The sequence below is a fragment of the Molothrus aeneus genome, chromosome 4, assembly GCF_037042795.1.
Source record: "Molothrus aeneus isolate 106 chromosome 4, BPBGC_Maene_1.0, whole genome shotgun sequence".
Lineage (NCBI taxonomy): Eukaryota > Metazoa > Chordata > Aves > Passeriformes > Icteridae > Molothrus > Molothrus aeneus.
In genome coordinates this window covers 6,752,136-6,770,713 of record NC_089649.1, presented here as the reverse complement: position 1 = coordinate 6,770,713, position 18,578 = coordinate 6,752,136, and the positions used below count along the sequence as shown (strand labels likewise).

At 38.7% G+C, this 18,578-nt stretch overlaps 1 protein-coding gene across 3 annotated transcripts in view; it reads left to right on the top strand.

Moving 5' to 3' along the window:
• Nucleotides 1-14,602, top strand: part of PRDM5 (PR/SET domain 5) — a 59,452-nt gene extending 44,850 nt beyond the window's left edge. For 2 of the 3 annotated variants that reach the window (XM_066548921.1, XM_066548920.1), the window contains 3 exons: nucleotides 476-561; nucleotides 9,741-9,845; nucleotides 14,438-14,602. In XM_066548921.1, coding sequence (XP_066405018.1) covers nucleotides 476-561; nucleotides 9,741-9,845; nucleotides 14,438-14,602 — 356 coding nt within the window. The remainder of the gene's footprint in view (nucleotides 1-475; nucleotides 562-9,740; nucleotides 9,846-14,437) is intronic. The other variant, XM_066548922.1, reaches the window with a different exon arrangement.
• The last annotated feature ends 3,976 nt before the right edge of the window (nucleotides 14,603-18,578 follow it).

Below are 18,578 nucleotides of genomic sequence, written 5' to 3'. Positions count from 1 at the left end.
TGGGACACAGATATTGCAGAAACTTTTGATTAACCAGCTTCTAACACAGATCCAGCATTATAAAAAAGTGGATTTTATATTCCATTGGGATTCTGACACCCAGAGGCCTCTAATGACAACCAGATGTGAAATAGAAAAAATATTTGGGAGCACTTACTGCCTAACCATAAAAGTGACCACGTGTAAATCACTGTAGAATGTGGTTTGAGCAAGGGCATTAGGTGTTTTCTTTTTGGTTTTACTTCCCCCAAGGCTGTCTGTGTGTATTCATATATTGTAGTGCAAAATCAGTCAGCCAAGAGGAATATTTTGATCCAGCACTCCATCCCACTCAGGCAGGATTATTTTTAATTTTTCTAAAGTTTAAATCTGCTCTTTGAAGAGAAAAGCAGTTCAGTTTGACAAAGAGCTGTGCTGCAAGGCCTTCATCCTCTGAGGGCACATTTCTGGGTCCTGATGCTTCTCTTGCCCTCAGGTGAGCGTCCTTACCAGTGTCCCTACTGTGACAAAGCTTTCAGCAAGAACGATGGCTTGAAGATGCACATTCGCACCCACACCAGGGTAAGTCCCACGCAAGGGGGAGGTTTTATGCTTGCTTGAGGATTGTCTGGGACTCCTGTGCTGAAAAGTCATTAATTGCTGTTTGTGTAGAGATTAGGCTCTGCCAACCAAGGTATTTTGTGCCTATCAAAATAAGAGGCAAAGATTCAAGTCATTAACTTGCAAATTCTAATTAGAACTCCATTACCTTCTCTTTTTTCTGTGTTTAATTTCTTTTACGTTGAAATAATAGCTGTACTAACCTCTTCCTTTAACCCATGGTTATTTATAGATATAAATTAATGTTGTTTATTGAGTAAACAGCTCTGTAAAGGCTTCACTGTGACTGAAATTTCAATATCCAGTCCAGTCATTGTGAGCTTTTCTAGAGGCTGTACTTTATTAACTGATGACAATTTTTATATAGCTTTATTTAACTGGGAGCTGTTAGAGCTCATAGAGATCAGTGAAGCCTTGAGTCCAGACCAAGAAAATTCTGCATCTACTGGGAAATAGGAAGGGTGACATTTAACTTAGTGGTCTCCATATGCAAGTGGGCACACAGAATTGCTTTCTAAATAAGTAAAATTAAAAACTGTTTAAATTTCTACTGTTATGTGTGGGTCTTGAGCATATTAACTCTGAGCTCCTGATCAAGTTGTTGCTTTTGTACCTCAAACTATACAAGTAGTGAGTAGTTTGTTCAATACTCTTGGTAGTTCATTGGGAACAGACTAGTTTCACGTTGTTAGTTGTTTCTCCTTTTTTTCCAGCTGTTAAATCACTTTAAGAAGTGCTATAAATTATTTTCTGTTGTTACTGTCCCCTCTTAACTGTGTTTGCACCAGGAGAAATTTCATGACCCATCTAAGTTCTGCATGACTGAGGGCTAAACAAGCTCTGAAACGGTGCCAAATCCAACTTTTTTTCCTGATTTTTCATACAGTTTGAGCAAAAACAACAAACACTCCCCAGCCTCTGTAGAAGAAAAATAGAGGAAAAATAATATTATTAAGCTTTTAGAGTCTACAGTGATTTACACCAAGTGATGTTTTCTTCTAAGCATTTTTTAGCTGATAGGAAAGGGAGGAGTTAGGAAAATAAATTTTAGGGAGTGGATATTTCTTTTTAATATATGTAGGCCCTGTAATTAAACAGGCTTTAGACATAATAAAATGTGTTTTAAAATGTCTCAGGAAATGCTCTACTGTACCATGGAGGCCAAATACCATCCTTAGAGGTACAGAGAACTCAGTGCACACCAAATGTAGTCTAAGTGTTTCCATATACTTGAGATGTATTGATCACCTACATCTCAAAGGTCACATTTCAGGTTTTTTATTTTTGCGTGTGAAGGTGCTAAGAAGACTGCTGGTCATCCCCACAGCTATGCTGTAGGATTAAAATGTGCAGGCCAAACATGGTTTTTTAGACTTGATTAGATTTTGGTTCTTTTTGTGGTGATGCTGCTCCTATCCCAAAACTTGACAGTGAGGCTCATTCATATTGGATTGCCATTACATGTTCATTTATCTCCATGGAAATTTTTTTTTTTTTTTTTACTTTGAAGTAACAACAATCAGTACTGACAACTTTTACATTAATACTAATTTCTAAATTGAAGTCTGTTGCTATAATCTTGCATGTCCCAACTTCCCCTCTTTCTCCCAGTTCACCTTATTTAATATTTAAGTAGAACTGGACAGATAAAACATCAAAGGAGGAGGAAAAAAATGGGTTGAAATTATTAATAAAAACTATGTTTATTACTGACTTCCATGGATTTTCAAGCCAGGAAAAGGAGTTATGCCAGAGTCTGTTCTGCAGAACATTATCCTTGGAGTACCACAGGATAATAAGCTATTTTTTTACTGTTCTGTGAGTAAATATTAGTACAAGGTATTTGTAAATAGCTTGTACTAATATTAGAGGAGAGGTACAAGGGAATAAATATGTATTTCAGCTGATGTGGAAGAACAGAGTGGTGAAGGGAATTGGAAAGGGAAGGAAAGGAAATGTGAGAGCAACAATACTGAGAGGTAAATGGGGAAGGACAGCATTTGTGTCTTGGCAAGAATGTGAAGATTTATTTAATCTTAGTAGTAGATTGGTGCTTGTCAGGAATTCAGAGTGCAAGAACCAAACCAACCCCCCTTGAGCAGAGGAAAGAGCTGCTGAGCTGTTCAGGTGTGTCTTTCCTGAAGTGAGGGCTTGTGATCTGAATCCTGACTCTGAAGGAGATGTGTTCTAACTGCACAGTGTCAAGACTTCTCCAGGGCAGAGAGAAACCTGTGCAGAAAGAGTTGGAGACCCCTGAGCACAATGCTAATGCACCAGGACTTGTTCTGTGGTCCTAGGCTGTTTAAACAAAGATGAACTAAAGATTAGGAAATAAAAAATGCACTGTGTTTGCCAAAGGTTTGGGTCCTTCTGTCAGTTCTAAGAACTAGAAAAACCAGCAAGTCACCCTTAAAATTTTTCATTTCAATCATCCCATGTTTTGACTTTTAAAAATGGTGTAAGGTTGTTTGCTCTTTCTTTTTTTACCCTTTCCTACACATGTATTTTATTTGAAATTGATTCTTGCATGCAAAATCATTGTTGAAATTAAATAGCGAGATCTATGAATACTGAAAGTACTTTTCTATCAGCTGAGCCTAGCAATGTGGAAATAAACACAATCATAGCACCCTTCTGCAATGATAATTTTTTTATTTATAAATATCTTGAAAAAAAGAAATCCGGTCTTTTGTCCAGAAAGTTTGTGAAAAGTAGCTTAAAAGTAATACTGTGGCATTCACCAAAGACAGTAGAGATTAAATCTCAGTGTATTTTACCAGTGGGCTTAAATGCCAGACCTGATGCTGGGGATCAGGGAAGGCTGCTGGAAAAATCATTGAAGAAAGTTGATTAAGGTCTGGCAGCTGCTAAAGTGAGCACAGCCTGGGTGGCCACAGGTGTCAGCTCCAGCTCTGGAGTAAACAGAGAAGGTAAGGCCAAACCCCTGCTGGCCAGGGCAGGGGAGAAAACACCACCCACCTGATATTAAAATGGCACCTGACTACTGATTTGTTTCTATGAAAGTAAATGGGTTTGCTTTATGGTTTGATGGGTTTGGGTTTTTTTTCCCTTAAGGAGAAATAGAACAGCCTAGGAAAACATAAGTGAGGAACTTATTGAAGTGGTTGATGAAATGAGTTTACAGACCATATCAGCTTTGAGGGAGTTACATGCACATTTCCAACCCTTGCACTGCAGGAAACTTCAGCTCTTTCCTAAGGCTTTATTCAGGGCCTGACTTAATGTGGCAATGTTTGAGTTTAAACATGTGGAAAAATTATTCTATGTTGTAGCAATAGACTTGCTAATGCTTGGAAATATGGCCATTGATAGGTGCCCAGAGTTGTTGTCATATTGAATTGATGTTTTCATTACTTCTGTGAATGGTGATTTTATTACAGTTGGATTCAGTGATGGAAAACAGAAAGAGCTGAAGCTGTTTGAAAATGGCTTTTCATGACTTGATTTGAATATTTCATATTTACATATAACAGATAGATTTAATTTTTATAACTGCTTTAAAAATCTGAGTTCCAGTGGGTGGAAGCTGCCAGCCTGTGCTTAAATGAGGTACATTTCTGAGGTAATTTAAAAATTACAGACATTTCAGTGTATAATTTTTGTTTCATGCATAAGTGCCTACTATTTTAAAACACATTAATATTTAAATAGGTTTAAACCACAATATGTGTGGGAATTAACCAGCCTTGAAATAATTTTGAGTTTTATTTATGGATTTCATGGGAATAGGGATAAATCATGGTGACTGTGAAAGTGAGGCTGTCTCCTGTAGAGGACTCTTGCAGACAGTGTTTTGTTCCCTGAAGAAGAAGAGGTCCTGAGTTAAACAGCCTTTCCAAGGCACTCATCTGGGACTTTACACTGCCCCTTCTTTTTTAACCTAAGGAGTATTAAAATAGTAGTAAATGAGAAATAATGCAGGGGCAGTATTGACATAATTTCACTTCTCCTGTGTTTCTCAGGTAATATTTGAACCTGAAGTTTGAGAAGCTGTTGTGTGTTTTAGAAGCACCATAGAATGCTACTGTCAAAAAAAGATTCCTTTGTGTACTAAATACAGAATTTTGGGCACATGACAGTGAGTAATGAAATAATATGATGTGTTGACTTAATTTGGAGGGGTTTTTCCATCTTGGATTTTATCTATATTTCCCTGTTGGTGAGATAGGGGTGAGTTCCCATCCATCTGCCCAAGGATGATGACTTGGCCAGGGCTGTGGTTTCCTTGCTTCTGCAATCTGTGTTTGCACATAGAATGTGGAAGGTTTGAATCCCACTGCACCTATATTTTTACACTTTTTAATGTCATGTTGACTGATGATCATGCCTTCCTCATAGAGTGAAAATGTACCTTTTCTATATTGATATTGTTATTTTCTGGGTGCAGGTGAACATCTATAGAGTTTTCATTAAGGCTGATTAAATAAACCCTCCTTCACTAAATTTTAGGGTCAGAAGTTACCTCAGCAATTCAAAAAACTGCAAAGAAATGAGAACTTCTCAGTTTATGGGCAGCAAATAGGCAGGACTGTCATGGAAAATTGGAAGTTAATGATATAGTAAAGCACAATGAATTGCACATACTGGATCTTTTTAAGAAATGGAGTTTTTTTTCTGCCAGGCATTTCAGAGAAGATTCATGCTTTTGTTTTAATTATAAATTTTATTGCAAAAAATTATTTTTTAAATACACCTAAAACTGAATTAATTGAGACCTGTTCTAAAAAAAAAACATTAGTAATTTCAAATAAAAGTCACATTTTGTTTAAATCTGCCAGAATTATTTCACAGTTGTTTTAACAGGAAAATTTTTTGGCCTGCTCTAATTGTCGGAAATATTTTTTTAAAGGATTTTGCTTTTCAACATGTTTTTGTGAAGTGATTTTTAATTGAGGCTTAATATTATAAGTTTCAAATCCCTACTATTTCTGTAGAGCTGTAAATTCTCATCACCCTTTGTCTTCCAGTGTCAATGTTATGTCAGTAATTTAAGTAGGCTTCTGTCTCTGGGTCAGCCATTTGCTGTAACCTGCAGAAACTTTCTAGTTCTAAGAGAGCATCTCGTTAGTCCTTGAATTTTTTTCACACTTAGATACAAAACTGGAGTCCGTTAACTTGGGCTATCTGTGATTTTAAGTGTAAGCAGATTTCCTGCATTTTCAGATGTCTCTCTGAGAGTAATGAGCTCCTGGTAGCTGCAGACATGACTGGTGTATTTTAATGTTATCTGGCTGGTCATGTTTGTTCATTCTAGGCCACGTTTTTCCATTTGCCTGATGTTTTTGCAAAACAGTTTTTTTTATTAATCCTCTGTTCAGGTGATAATGCAAGCATATAAATGATATTTAGTAACAGTAATACTGATATTTTCAAAATATTCACATAAAATGCCTTTTGAAAGCAGATACTGTTACTGTATCAGTACTTCATGATATTAAGATTTTTCTGTGAGCAAAGGAAGACTTTGTTTTAGAATAATGGAAAGAAAAGGATTTTGTGTGTGTGTGTGTGTCCTGTAGCATCGCCATTTTTCCTGTCTGTCAGTTTTCACATTCATGTCACAAGTGTAAATATTTACATGTAATACAAGACCTGATAAGCTTTTCCTTTTTTCTCCAAACTTCTCTCAAGCTTCAGTTTTCAGCATGTTGAAAATACAGACCCATCAAGTTGGTAGTTGTGTTCTTAACTCTTAGTTTAATCTTGAGATATGTTTATTTGGTAATAATAATATTTAGATTATGTTTGTCTTGCTGTAATTGTTGAGCTATGAAATAGTTCTAAATTCAGATTTAGAAAGCAAGTTGGAGGGACTCCTACCAAAGTCATTCATGTTTCACCTGTGTAACCATTATTACCAGGTTTACAGAGCATGAGTGCTACCTTAGTGCATAATGTCCTTATATTTCTTAAGAGACATAGAGACAACTGCAGCAGCAGCTAACAGTTCAGATATTCTGCATTTGAGTAATTCCATCTGCTGTGCTTGCAGCCACTCTGTGCACACTTTGTGTCAAGCTGTTGAAGGTGCACCAAATGTCCTTGAGATTTGTCATGTTCTGAGTGAGGTTTTTCTAGTGCAAAGCACAACTTGCTTAGCATTCAAGATGTGATTTGTGATTGAGCCATCCGCAGACACAGGAGTGTGTACTGCAGGCCCTGTTTTATTTGATGTGGTTTTGAAAATGTTTAATTTCTCTCAGTTTTAATGGTGAAACCCACCAGAGATGGGAGCTTTTAGGTCAGCATGTGTCAGACTTCCAGCAAAGCACCTTCCAGAGGACCACTGGGCTCTGCTTGGCCTTTCCTTGTTCAGAGGCAGGAAGACTGTAAATCCTGATCTACATGTTTCTGTTCATACCTGGCATGCTTAAAACTGAGCTATTCAATCACTGCAGTATCAGCCATGTCCTGTCTCTCTCGCTCTCCCTGCTCCCTTCCTCGTTTAGGTGGTCAATAAAAGAAAACACATGTAACCCTTCAGCTTGGCTGCCACCACAGCCGTGGCCTGGCAGATGTTTCTTCAGCAGAGGGCAGATTTATAGTACCAGCACTTGCTAACTCTTCTGAAGTCACTTTTGGATCATCTTCCCAATGAGCTCCTGTTTTGTTGATAGTTAGCAGGCTTTTCCCTTTTCTTCATGTTTTAAATTTGTCCAGCTTTTTTCTTATCTCACTGTTGGCCCCTTTTGTCCTTTGGTGGTGGCATTAGCTTTTTCAGACCTGTTGCCATGGTTTTTATTTTTTTTTGTCTGCTCATGTTTAAAGCAGTGATGATTATGCCAAGCAAATATCACTTTTTCCATGTTACAAGTGTTGCTTTCTCCAGCCATTGTGCAATGGAAATTTGACATGAGGGGGAGAGAAGGAGCAGAGAGAAAAGGAAAAGCACCGAATGTTTTGTTTTGAAGAAATTGATCTGTGAGGATGATGTTTTCTTCAAAATCAAGAACAAAAAAAAGTCTTTTTCTCTGGAGATAAACTGAGGGCCAAGTTTTACTCTGTACACCACTACTGGTTTTCCTGAAACAGACACAGATGTGAATGGAGGGCAGCTTCACTCAGGAGAGAGGAGCCTGGTGTGAATCAGTCATGTCTGCTGAAGTCACTGGAATATACAGATGGAAGGGATCTAAAATTAGATCAAAGACAACTTTGGATGTATTTCATGCACTATAGATGTGAATTTCAATACAAATGTCAAGGGGGTGTTAGATACACCATTTTAGCCACAGAGAATAACACAAATATAAAATATAGAATAGCCAAACATAACCTGGGGGAAGATAATACAGCCCAGGTTTGTGACTCCAGCTTCCCAGAGTTTAAAATGGCTCTTTGTCCAAATTGGAATCCTGAAATGCATTTAGCACTGGAATGACTGACCTGGTCATTATCAAGTCAATTCTTCAGATAGCTGAAGACCAAGATAATAAAAAGGGAGCCAGTCCACCTGGGGCAGCTTGCAGTAGTGAATGCTTTTGTAGGTGTTTAAGATGTGCACATCGTATACTTCACTTTGCACTTTCTGGGGAACAGCCTCCACACAGAAAGGCTGCTTTTGGAGAACTCACAGAAATGTGGTTTGTGTTAACCACAATGCAAAACCAATTAAGGGGTTGTTGCAGAAACCTGCTTTTCACATGGCTTATTCGTACATTTCCCTTAAAAACCCAGACCCTCCTCCGTCAAGTCAGCAAAGCTCCCTGTGACCTGAACTTTTTGGTCTAGATGGTTTTTTTCTTTTCACAGATCAATTCAGATCTTTTTTAGGTAATTTGTTATGTTTTGCTGTCTACTGAAGAATCACGGCAATAACGCTGCCTTTTCTAGGAAACTTGGTGGGAGGAGACTGCGAAATGAAAGAACCACATCTTTGTCCCACTGAGGTCTCTGGACCTGCCCTAAAGAGAGAGACTGGGACAAAGCCAACACTAATTGATTGTGCACTGTGTTAGGTGTATGGCAAATGGAGACCTGATGGTTCCCAGGGACTGAGAGTAGGAATTCAATAACCAGACAGCTTATTCTCTTGGTTGCTTTAATGCCTGAGTTGTTCCATCTCATTCATCCTTGGATCCCACATCATCTCCCCAAAGAACTTGATTACTGCCTATTATTTGTTAATTCATAGATCTAGCTGCTTTTTTTGGCCTATTGATTTATAGTCATTGCTTTCAATTTAATTTAGTAAAAAGCATTTACTTTTCTTAAAATACCTTTCTTCAGAACTTAAGCAGCACTGAATTAGAGACCACAGTAAGAGGTAGGACAAGAGTGAAGGAAGTCTAGTTGGTGCAAAAATAAGGGTGCCTCTAGAACATGGAAATTTTCATGAGGCCATGTGCACTGCCATCATGTTAACTCTTGCATTTACTTGATTTATTGTTGGTTTCTATACAGTTTTTCTGTAACTTTAGTGGAATCAAGGAGGAATTACACCTCTAAAAATTTCTATATGAAGGAAGAACAGCAAAGAAAAAATCTTGACATAAGTGGGTTTCCTTATTTATCTCTAATTATTTGTAGCAGGTCAGTGAGATTGCAACTGTTCTAACATCATGTTTTACAGTAGCTGCTAACCAATAGTTCTAATAAAAATACAGATGGTTTGGTTGCCATCTGCACTTCTTTTGAGATTCTGCAATGAGTATGTGATTAACCTTCTGTCACCACTTTTCAAAGTGAGTTTTTTGCTACCACAAGCTTTCCTTGTACATCCTCTTCCCCTGCTTGGAAACCTCCAGACAAACTCAAAGTTTCTGTAGATAATCTTACTTGTCTGTGTGCTTTAAGCATTTTTGGGGGATAAAGGAAAGAACATTGGAATTGTATGTTTCTGTACCTTTCACGTGACAAAAAGCAGGCTCCCCAAATGGCTGAGTCTGAAAGACTGGAACGGATAATTAATTCATAAGTGGGTGCTGAAGTGGAAACTGTCAGGCCACAGCTTTCCCAGCTTTCACTTAATCATTTGAAAGTCGTTTTCTGTTGTTTTCACTGACTGTAATACCTTGGAGAGAAAATAAAACTTGCACCATCCAGCATGGAATTCCACTCCTTTAATGACCTGGGCTCTGTGTTGACTCACTTTCACTCGCTGTTGTCATTGCGCGCAGGAAAAGCCGTACCAGTGCTCGGAGTGTAACAAGGCTTTCAGTCAGAAGCGAGGCCTGGACGAGCACATGAGGACCCACACCGGGGAGAAGCCCTTCCAGTGTGATGTGAGTTCCTCTCCTCCTTTCCCTTTGTCTTCCCAGCCTCAGGATTTAATTGCAAGGGTATTGTGGCCTTGCACTTAGAGCTTGTGGCATGGTTACGCTTCATGTGGCTTGGATTGCCCAAGGAATTCAAGGCCGTTCAGGGAATTTCATGTACCCTCTTTGCTTGCCAAGAGCCACGCACACCCGTTCATTTTATGGTTTTGGATCCCCTAAGAGTTATTTTCACCATTAGTAATGCAATTTGGATGTTAGTATTTACAAGTTCATGTTGCTTGGGTTCCTGTATGAATTGTATGACAGGTTAATAGTTGGAGATTAGCTTGTGTAGGAAAAGGGATTTAATTTATTACATGGAATCTCAATGCTTCTGGTCTTGAATGACACAAATATGAATTCAGAATTGCCTGGTTCTGGTGAAATTTGGTCTGATACTTTGAACATCTGCTCACAGCCTCTTGTTGCTCAGTGAGGGAATCTGGGATGCTGTGCACGCTTGCAGGGCTGAAATGCAGCATATCCTGTGACAGTTGAGAGATCACTGTCAGGTACCCTTCATGCAGCCTGCCCCCCTTGTATGCAACATCTCTCAGCTTTTGGGAGGTAGGTGGGAAGGCTGAATGTGCAGAAACTTGTGGGGAATAATGTCTTCCAGAGCTATCAAATGCCAAAATTGTTGCTCAAGGATTTAGAGGAAGGCATCAGAACGGGTGTAGAATTAGTGTAGGTGTTTTGTTTTGTGATACTGAGTCTTCATGAGGCAGTCACAGGGGAGTGCCCGCTCTCAATTATATCCTAGATGGCTCAGTCTGAGCAGCTGTAAATTTGCTCAGAAATTTATATAATTAGATGCAAAATTAGAATAACAGCTTGGCAGGAAAGTTTCAAGGGTCTGATAAGTGTTCTGGTTTTTAATGAATGATCTGATGTCATTTCATTGAGAATAAAATATATTAATTTCATGAAAAAGTTCAACTAAGATATTTTGCTGATGTCTACAAGTTAGGAGATTTGCTGTATTCTTTTGGGATAATCTCAGCCTGGCTCTGGATAGTACCTTGAGGATTTCTCTAACTCTAAATCATTGTCAATAACTTTTTCAGCTTACAGATTGTTATACTGTTTAGCAGCTCTTGGCCAGCTTGCAGTGTAAATGCAGTTTTTCCCACACTGTGGATCCAAGATTCACTGCTATTGGATTCAGTGTGCTTTTGCAGACTGACTTGGTATGGTGGTTATATTTTATTCGTTTTCCTTGCTTTAATTAGCAATAGGAGCTATATGAAAGCATACTTCCCTGTTTCAGCTTTTCCTTCAGTTTTCCTCATGAATCAAGTAGAGCTTCCCAAACCATAGCATTTCTAGAAGCAGCTGTAATCTTTGTCTAGTCCTGGTCCTTCACTTGAGAGTTCTTCAGAGTGTACCTTCAGTTACTGGTGGTATTTTTTGTACTTCAAGTTTCTACCTTATTTCACCTAAATCAGTCCTCAGAAGGAGCCTTTTGCTGGCTGCACACTGCCAGAGGCTGTTGATCTTTTGGGATTTGGACACAACAGCAGTTGCCTCCACTGTTCATTCCTGCATGCGCCAGTCACCCAGGTGCCCACCATGGTCTGTTGTTTAATGCACACTTGTAGAGGGTTCAAATTGATGCTTTCAGTCATTTCTCCTTATTTCACCTGGGCTCCTGTTCTGCGCATGCTGGGGACACAGTCAATGTCCCCCAGAGCAGCCCATTCCTCCAGAGCTGTCTTGCACATTGCATGATTCCAGATGTTTATGTAGCAGTTACAGGAAAAGCAGTGGTGGACAATTACAGAAAAACATCCCTATGGGGGACATTTATTGTGGACTACCTGATTTTTCACCTACAATTTTTTATTCTGCTCAAGATAGCTTTAGATGCTCTCATTATTTTTTCAAGTAATGACTTGAGTGGTAATTTATGATGGCAACTTCCACAAGTTGTTATCTCTGGAATACCACATACCAATTCATATCGTCTATATTTTTGCTTTAAATAGCTTTTCTTTTCCAGGGTCAGAAATAAAAATCATGTCTTCCCTTCCTGTCTCACTCTCTCTCAGGCACATGGAACAGTCGTTACAGTGCAGGACTGAGTTACATGTGAAATTAATCTTTGTACTCTGTTTGAGGAAGGTGCTACAGTTTATTTATGTGTCTGTTGCTGTGTCTTATCAGTCAGCAAAAGCATTTTCAGCCCTTAATGTCTCAGAGCTCTCACATCCCACGGATCCTAGTGGAAATTGAATATTCCCGTTTCAAGATGGTAATTCTAATACGTGTCACCTAGAAAAGTGAAAATGACTGAAATATGGAAATAGAAATGCACTTTTTCATAGAAAATTAGATGTCTGTCCTCTCCAGACCAGCCTGTTTTTTCTTGGAAGGCCAATTGAACTTCAGTTTCTCAGAGACAATAGATTATTTTTGGGGGGCAGAAAGGTCAAGTACTGCCTGTCCTGGTTTCTTTCCAATACAGTATTTCCTTCTACTCTGCCTCTTTACACTTTATTTCAGATGTTAGTCTTTCCATCCTCCCTACCTGACCAAAACTTTGATCACTTTGAAGAGACTGATTAGAGCTCAAGTGCACATGAGGAAGAGTGATTGTAAATCTGTAAAATATCAGTCATGCTTACAAAATTGATATACAAATCAAACTCTTTAAAAAAATCCTCAAAACTTTTCTGCATAAGAACAGCGCATGATGTGCCATACCTTTAATAATCCTGTGCATTCCATGTGTTTTTTTGAAGAAGGAAGGTAGCACAACATGTTAGAGCCTTGGAGGAACAGAAGGACACATTACATTGGTCACATGAGCAGAATAAATGCAAGAAATGTACTTAGAGGCTGTGTTATAAGCTGTTTATTTTAGAAATGAAGAGGTGTGTATAAGATGCACAGAACACACACGCATCTTGTTGTGTGTATGTCCCTGATTGGCCTCCTGGCTCTCAGGAAACCTGGAGTGTTTAGAATGTGTGACACTTCCAACACACTGGGATTTGTGGCTGTGATTAGATAAATGTTATGGGTTCCCCTTGTGTGCTCTGTGAAGGGGAAACAAACCTGGCTTTGGCAAAAGCGGTGCTCAGAGCTGACCAGTGGGTGCTGCAATTGAGGTTCACTGTCAGTAACCAAGGGGTGGCTGTTGCTTGGGTCTCCAAGAGGTTTATTCAGAGATTATTCGCTGGGGAAAAGCTGGAGAGCTGCTGTCTGAAGGTCCTCAGCATTATGTCATGTCATAAAGTCAAAAATGTTCTAGTGCAGCAGCACACACAATGTGGGGAGAAATTATTTTGGGTACAAAACTTGCCTCTGGCCATTGCCATTTTATGGTCATTTAATGGTTTAGCCTTAATTGGCCTAAAATCCATATGCTGGAGGCCAAGATGATCTACTTGGATTGTCAGCTCTTGTGGTTTCAAAAGGAATCAGTCATCATTCAGCATTTGCAGTAGTTGGGTGCCAGTATAAATTTAAAGCTTTGTTTTTCTCCAGAGGGATTGTCCTGGGTTCCTTGAGTTTTTTTCTGCATGAAAGAGATGAAATGGAATTTTAAGAGTGCAAGCCTATGGATGTTCATTCTTGTTTAATTATATGACTCTTGTCTATTTCATTTGTCAAATCAGCAGCTGCTTTCTTTTCTTTTTTTCTTCATTTCCCTGTCAAATTTATGCTAGAATATTTCCTTGCACAGTAGGGTGAGTGTGACAGTATAACTGCACAGTTTTGGTTGAGTTGATGTCTTGCCCTAACTTTTAATTCTAACTTGTCTTTGCTGAACTTCTTCTTTTAACCTTTTTTGTTCTTCATTTTAACTTCAGTACAGGGGTTTTTATAAAGGAATGGCTTTAGTATGGGCAGAGTCTCTTGTGCCTCTGTCCATCTCTTCCAATGGCAGAATGAACTGGACTGCTTGGAGTACAGTGGAGGAAGGAGAGCAGCACACCAGATAATAATGCAAAGGAATTGCACCTTCATTTACCAGATGTCTGCCATTTTCTTGGCTAGGCAGAGAAAGGCTGGAACAACGAGGTTTCCTTTGCATTAGTAGTTAATCTTTCTTGCTGTTTTCAGAACCTGTTCATTCTCACTCCTCCCTCCTTGCAACTGAGCAATTGGAACTGATTCTTTTGGAAGCTACAGGTGTCATTCTGGAGGTCAGGAAGGAAATATTTCATTTGAACTGATGTTTGCTCGTGATGTTTTGTCACAGTTTTTGCTGCATCCCAGACAGAACAATAGCTTTAAAAAAAACCTGAATGAAGCACCACAATATTACCAGGACACCTCGATGTGTTGGTATTTTGAAGATTGAGTCTTTTTTAGACAGACAGCAGCCTTGTGCCTGTGGTACCACCCCTAATATCCAGCATAAAAAGATTCCAGGCAGAATAAAAATCTTTGAGGTGCTCTCTGAAGGAATTTTTCTTCCAAAGACCAGCTCATTTATTAAGTACTACAAGTATGTGTGGCTGTGGCCTCCATGATGTAACCTTAGGAGTGTTATACATGCTTGAGATTTTAATACTTGCTATGTCTTTGTCTTGTGTTCACTGCCTCAGGTTTGTGACCTGTCCTTCAGCCTGAAGAAGATGCTGATCCGCCACAAGCTGACTCACAACCCCAATCGCCCCATGGCCGAGTGCCAGCTCTGCCACAAGAAGTTTACAAGGAATGACTACCTCAAAGTGCACATGGAAAATGTCCATGGAGAAACCGACAGCTAAATACAGCCTCAGTGAGAAGGGTGGATCCCAAGTGCTGCATTTGTATGTGCACAAATTTCAGACTTCCCACCTGGCCAGTAAGCACAGTCAGGAGGAACAACTGTATTGCCATCACATGTTATTCTTCCCAATTTTGTTCTAAGTATGTTAGTAGGAAAAAAACCCTGAAAGACGTTCTGATGTAAAACAGCTTGAAAATTTAAAAAAAATGAAGATACAAGAACTTTGGAAAAATTTTATCCTCATTTAAACAAGGAAGCTTTAAACAAAATTTTCTTTGTTAATGACATTCTTAGAAACTTAGATATTAGTAGCAGTGCCTGGAAATCCTGGACACTTGCAACTAAGCTCTTGACTGCCTGCAACTGTATTTCTGTATCTAACCTACAGCACTCCATTAAAATTATTTAATTTGAAACCACACAGAATTTGTCATTCAAATTGACTGCTTTATTCATATCATAATTCCGCGTTTTGTTGTAACACAATTTTGTCTCATTTTATTTGCAGCTTTCTCATTACTGTATGAAACTCATTAACTTGAATTGATTCTTGAGATGCCAGAATGTGTGGGTAGAGAACTGTGGAAATGTGTCAGCATTCAGTATTCCTGCATGAGATTGAGGAGGATTTCTTTCATCTGGTTACACGAAACGAGACTGAAGTGAAAATGTTGAGCAATTTAGTTTTAAGTGCTGTGTTCATACTCATCAATGTGGCTGGCAAGGCAAGTGGAAAGATGTCTGAACAGGGTGGCTTGAGCAGCTAGAATTGTTGAGTTTACATATGTTTGATTTCCTGGTGAATAGCTGGTTCCCACAGTGCTTCTTCCTGCTGAATCAGATGCCCTGCATCTCTTCATATCACTTAAATACTTTTCTTTTTTTTCCTTAGTACTGTTCATGAGCACTGGGAAAAATACTGCTTTAAAACCAAGGAACAATCAAATTCTTCATGTTATCAGAGTGAGTTGTTTGCTGCAGAAGACTTTTCAAAAGAGTTCCCACAGGCCTTCTTGTACAGCCAGATAACCAATAAATTCTTATCTACAAGGACAGTAAAACTGTAAATTCAGAGTGATTGCATGTGGAATTCCTGAGTTATCAGCAGTTAATATTAAGGCTCTGGCATTAGCAAACTGTTCAGATGCATTTTGGACTTGTCAGTGTTTTGCAAAATGAACTGGGATATCTGTATAGAGTTCCTGCAGATTTTGGAGAAGTGTAATTATGAATAATTCTCTCGTTTGTGGCAACCTCCTATGTGTAAAAGCATCCCAAGCCTTCATGCACTATTTGCTTCCTGAAGGTAAGAGAAACTTGGAGACTTTGCCAGTTCCATTCCACAAATCATTTGTTCCATATAAATTAAATATGTTCTAAGTGTCCAAGACAAATGTAGTTGAAATAAGCATTACAAAATTGAGTAAAGAATATTTCCTCATTTGTAGAGATTTTGTTACGATTTATCAAAGCACTTTATTTCTAGGTCCAGAAAACTTTTAACTTACTGGTAGCTGATACAAAAAAGAATATAATTTTAAGTGTTAGATAGCAAAAGCAACCAGTATCATATACTGAGTTGTGTGATAGGTTTTTAGCTATATGTTCCTTAAGTGTCTCCAAAGAGAATTAGATTGGTCACTTTTTTGACATGTCTGGAGTGTGTTACTTTGTTGTTGGCCTTTTTGACATCAGTGAAAAGAACTGAGTCATAGGAAAACCAAGATTCCAATTGTTTGTTTTCCAGCCTTTTATATTTTTCCTTCTATTTGGTCAGTACAAACTCAGGCAATAAGAACAAAAGAAGGAAATTAAAATACTCAATTAAAAAAAACCAAACAAAACAAAAAACCAGAAGTGAAGGTTTTTTAAGGAATTCTTGAGGAACAAGTCTGTTAAAATACAAAGAAGAAAATTCTTTTTTGGAATAAAAGAGGATAATTTAACATGTTTACATGTTTTGCACAGGATTTTTGCCAGAGATCTGTACTGCAAAGTTGCTATGTGTTTAGGGTTAATATCTACTTTTGACAAGAATTATCTAGTTGTGAAAGTCAGTAAGTAGAGAGGAGAATATCCTGTTTTTTAAATTATTTCTAGGTGAGCTACAATACATAAGGATTAATCTTGGTGTATGTAAGCAGCAACAGCAGTTAAGCAGCTGAAGCTTTGATCTTGTTAATGGTGTCAACAGAACAAGGGATTGAGAGGATCAGTGAGGGAATTCAGACCTTCCTGCAAACACAAGAAGCAGGTGCAGGAGGTTGAAGCCCAGCTCCAGGTGAGCATATTTTCTATCTTGTCCTCCAGGAACTTTCCTTTTGGGCTAAAATGGCTGCAGACCTGAGCTGCTGCAGAGCCAGCACCTGGCTTGGCAGCTCCAGGTCTTGGCACAGCAAGAGCTGCCCTCTTCTTTCCATGGGGGTCTGAATTTCTCCCAGTCAGAGGTAATATGTTTCCCATTACTGGATTCGTGTACTGTGTAATTGATTTTATATGCAAGGCAGACTTTACGAGTATGCTACATATTTTTATTTGATCTGTAGCTTTCTTAAAGAAGAAAAAAAAGGAGCAAATCAAAACAAAGAGAAAGGAAAAAAAAAAAGCAAGCCCTTCTTCTTTGAGTAAAAATTTCCATTGGCAGTGTCCCACTTGGTATTACCTGGAAAAAATAAAAACTGTTTCCTTCACTTGATTTTGAGAAGTGATAAAATGAAACCTGTTGCTGTAAAGGTAATTTTAAATTTTCAGTGTTGCGTTTGGATGTTTGTTTGTTAATCATAATTTGTTAAAATGATGACTTTTCCTTAGTGAGTGGTGCCTTGCAGAATAATATGAAAATCTAGAGATATTCTTTTAAGTGTGTAGTCACTGCAATTTTAGAAGGTTGTGACTTTTTTCCCCCATGTTCTGTAATTTTGTGCAGATACTGTTCCATTTGTTCTCGTAATTTTTCAATTACCTTTGGCTCCTCTTGGTGAGAGCTCCATTTCTGATGCTGGGAACAGCAGCACTCTCACTAGTTCCTTTTGCTTTTCATTCTGATCAGCTGTGTGGCCTAAAGGTGATATAAATGATTAAGATTATAACTATCTTTTCTTTTTCTAATGTTAGATTTTTGATCTGTCTGTATGACTCTGAAGGATTTCATGCATTCTTTAATTTAAACTATCAAGTCCGAAGTAGAAATCAGATAAAAGAGGGAATAGTGTAAGTTAACCTCTGCTGGGCATTCTGTGTTGCTTTAGGTTGCAGCCTTTAGTGCTTTGCATTTGTGTCAATAAGTACCAGTGCTTTTATTCTTCCAAGACTCCTGACTCTGTGTTTATTTTAATTTGCAGTTTGAAAGGTACCATAACAGTCCCTCTAAAGCACCACTTTGAGCAGAGCAGCTCAGTGTGCTGCTGTCAGGGTGTGGTTAGGGTACAGTAAAATGTTTTCAGTTCAGTTACATACTTACTGCACTGAAGTGTTGGGATTTTCTTCACAGTGAGATTTGACATCTCCTTAATTGGGTTTTTTAGGCAAGTGTGAGCTCAGAAGTTGTGTTCTTCATCATGAGTTCTTGCAGCTGTATGTTCTGTGGTACATCAAGAAGATGGGAGAAATTTAAGTAACTTAAGTCACGGCTGAAGAGTTGTCACAGATCAAGTTTTCTTGACCTGGAAAATTATTAATTGAACATTTCAGCCTGGAATGGCCAGTCTTTTATTTAATGGTTATTGCCTATTTAGTCCCTTTTTGTCTCCTGTCCCCTTCTCTTTTAAGCTCTTCCTGACTCTGTGCAACGCTGTGGGCAGGGGCAGACAGTGGCCTGGCAGAGCTCAGTGTTTGCTGCTCACTTTACTTTCCCTGAGCCCTGTTTGTTATGCTCAAGTAGCAGCAGTGTCATGGAGTTTGTTAACATCAGCTGCCTCTCACCTTACAGCAGCAGAGGGATCAGAGCTGGCCATGATATCCAAGCTGTCATCACC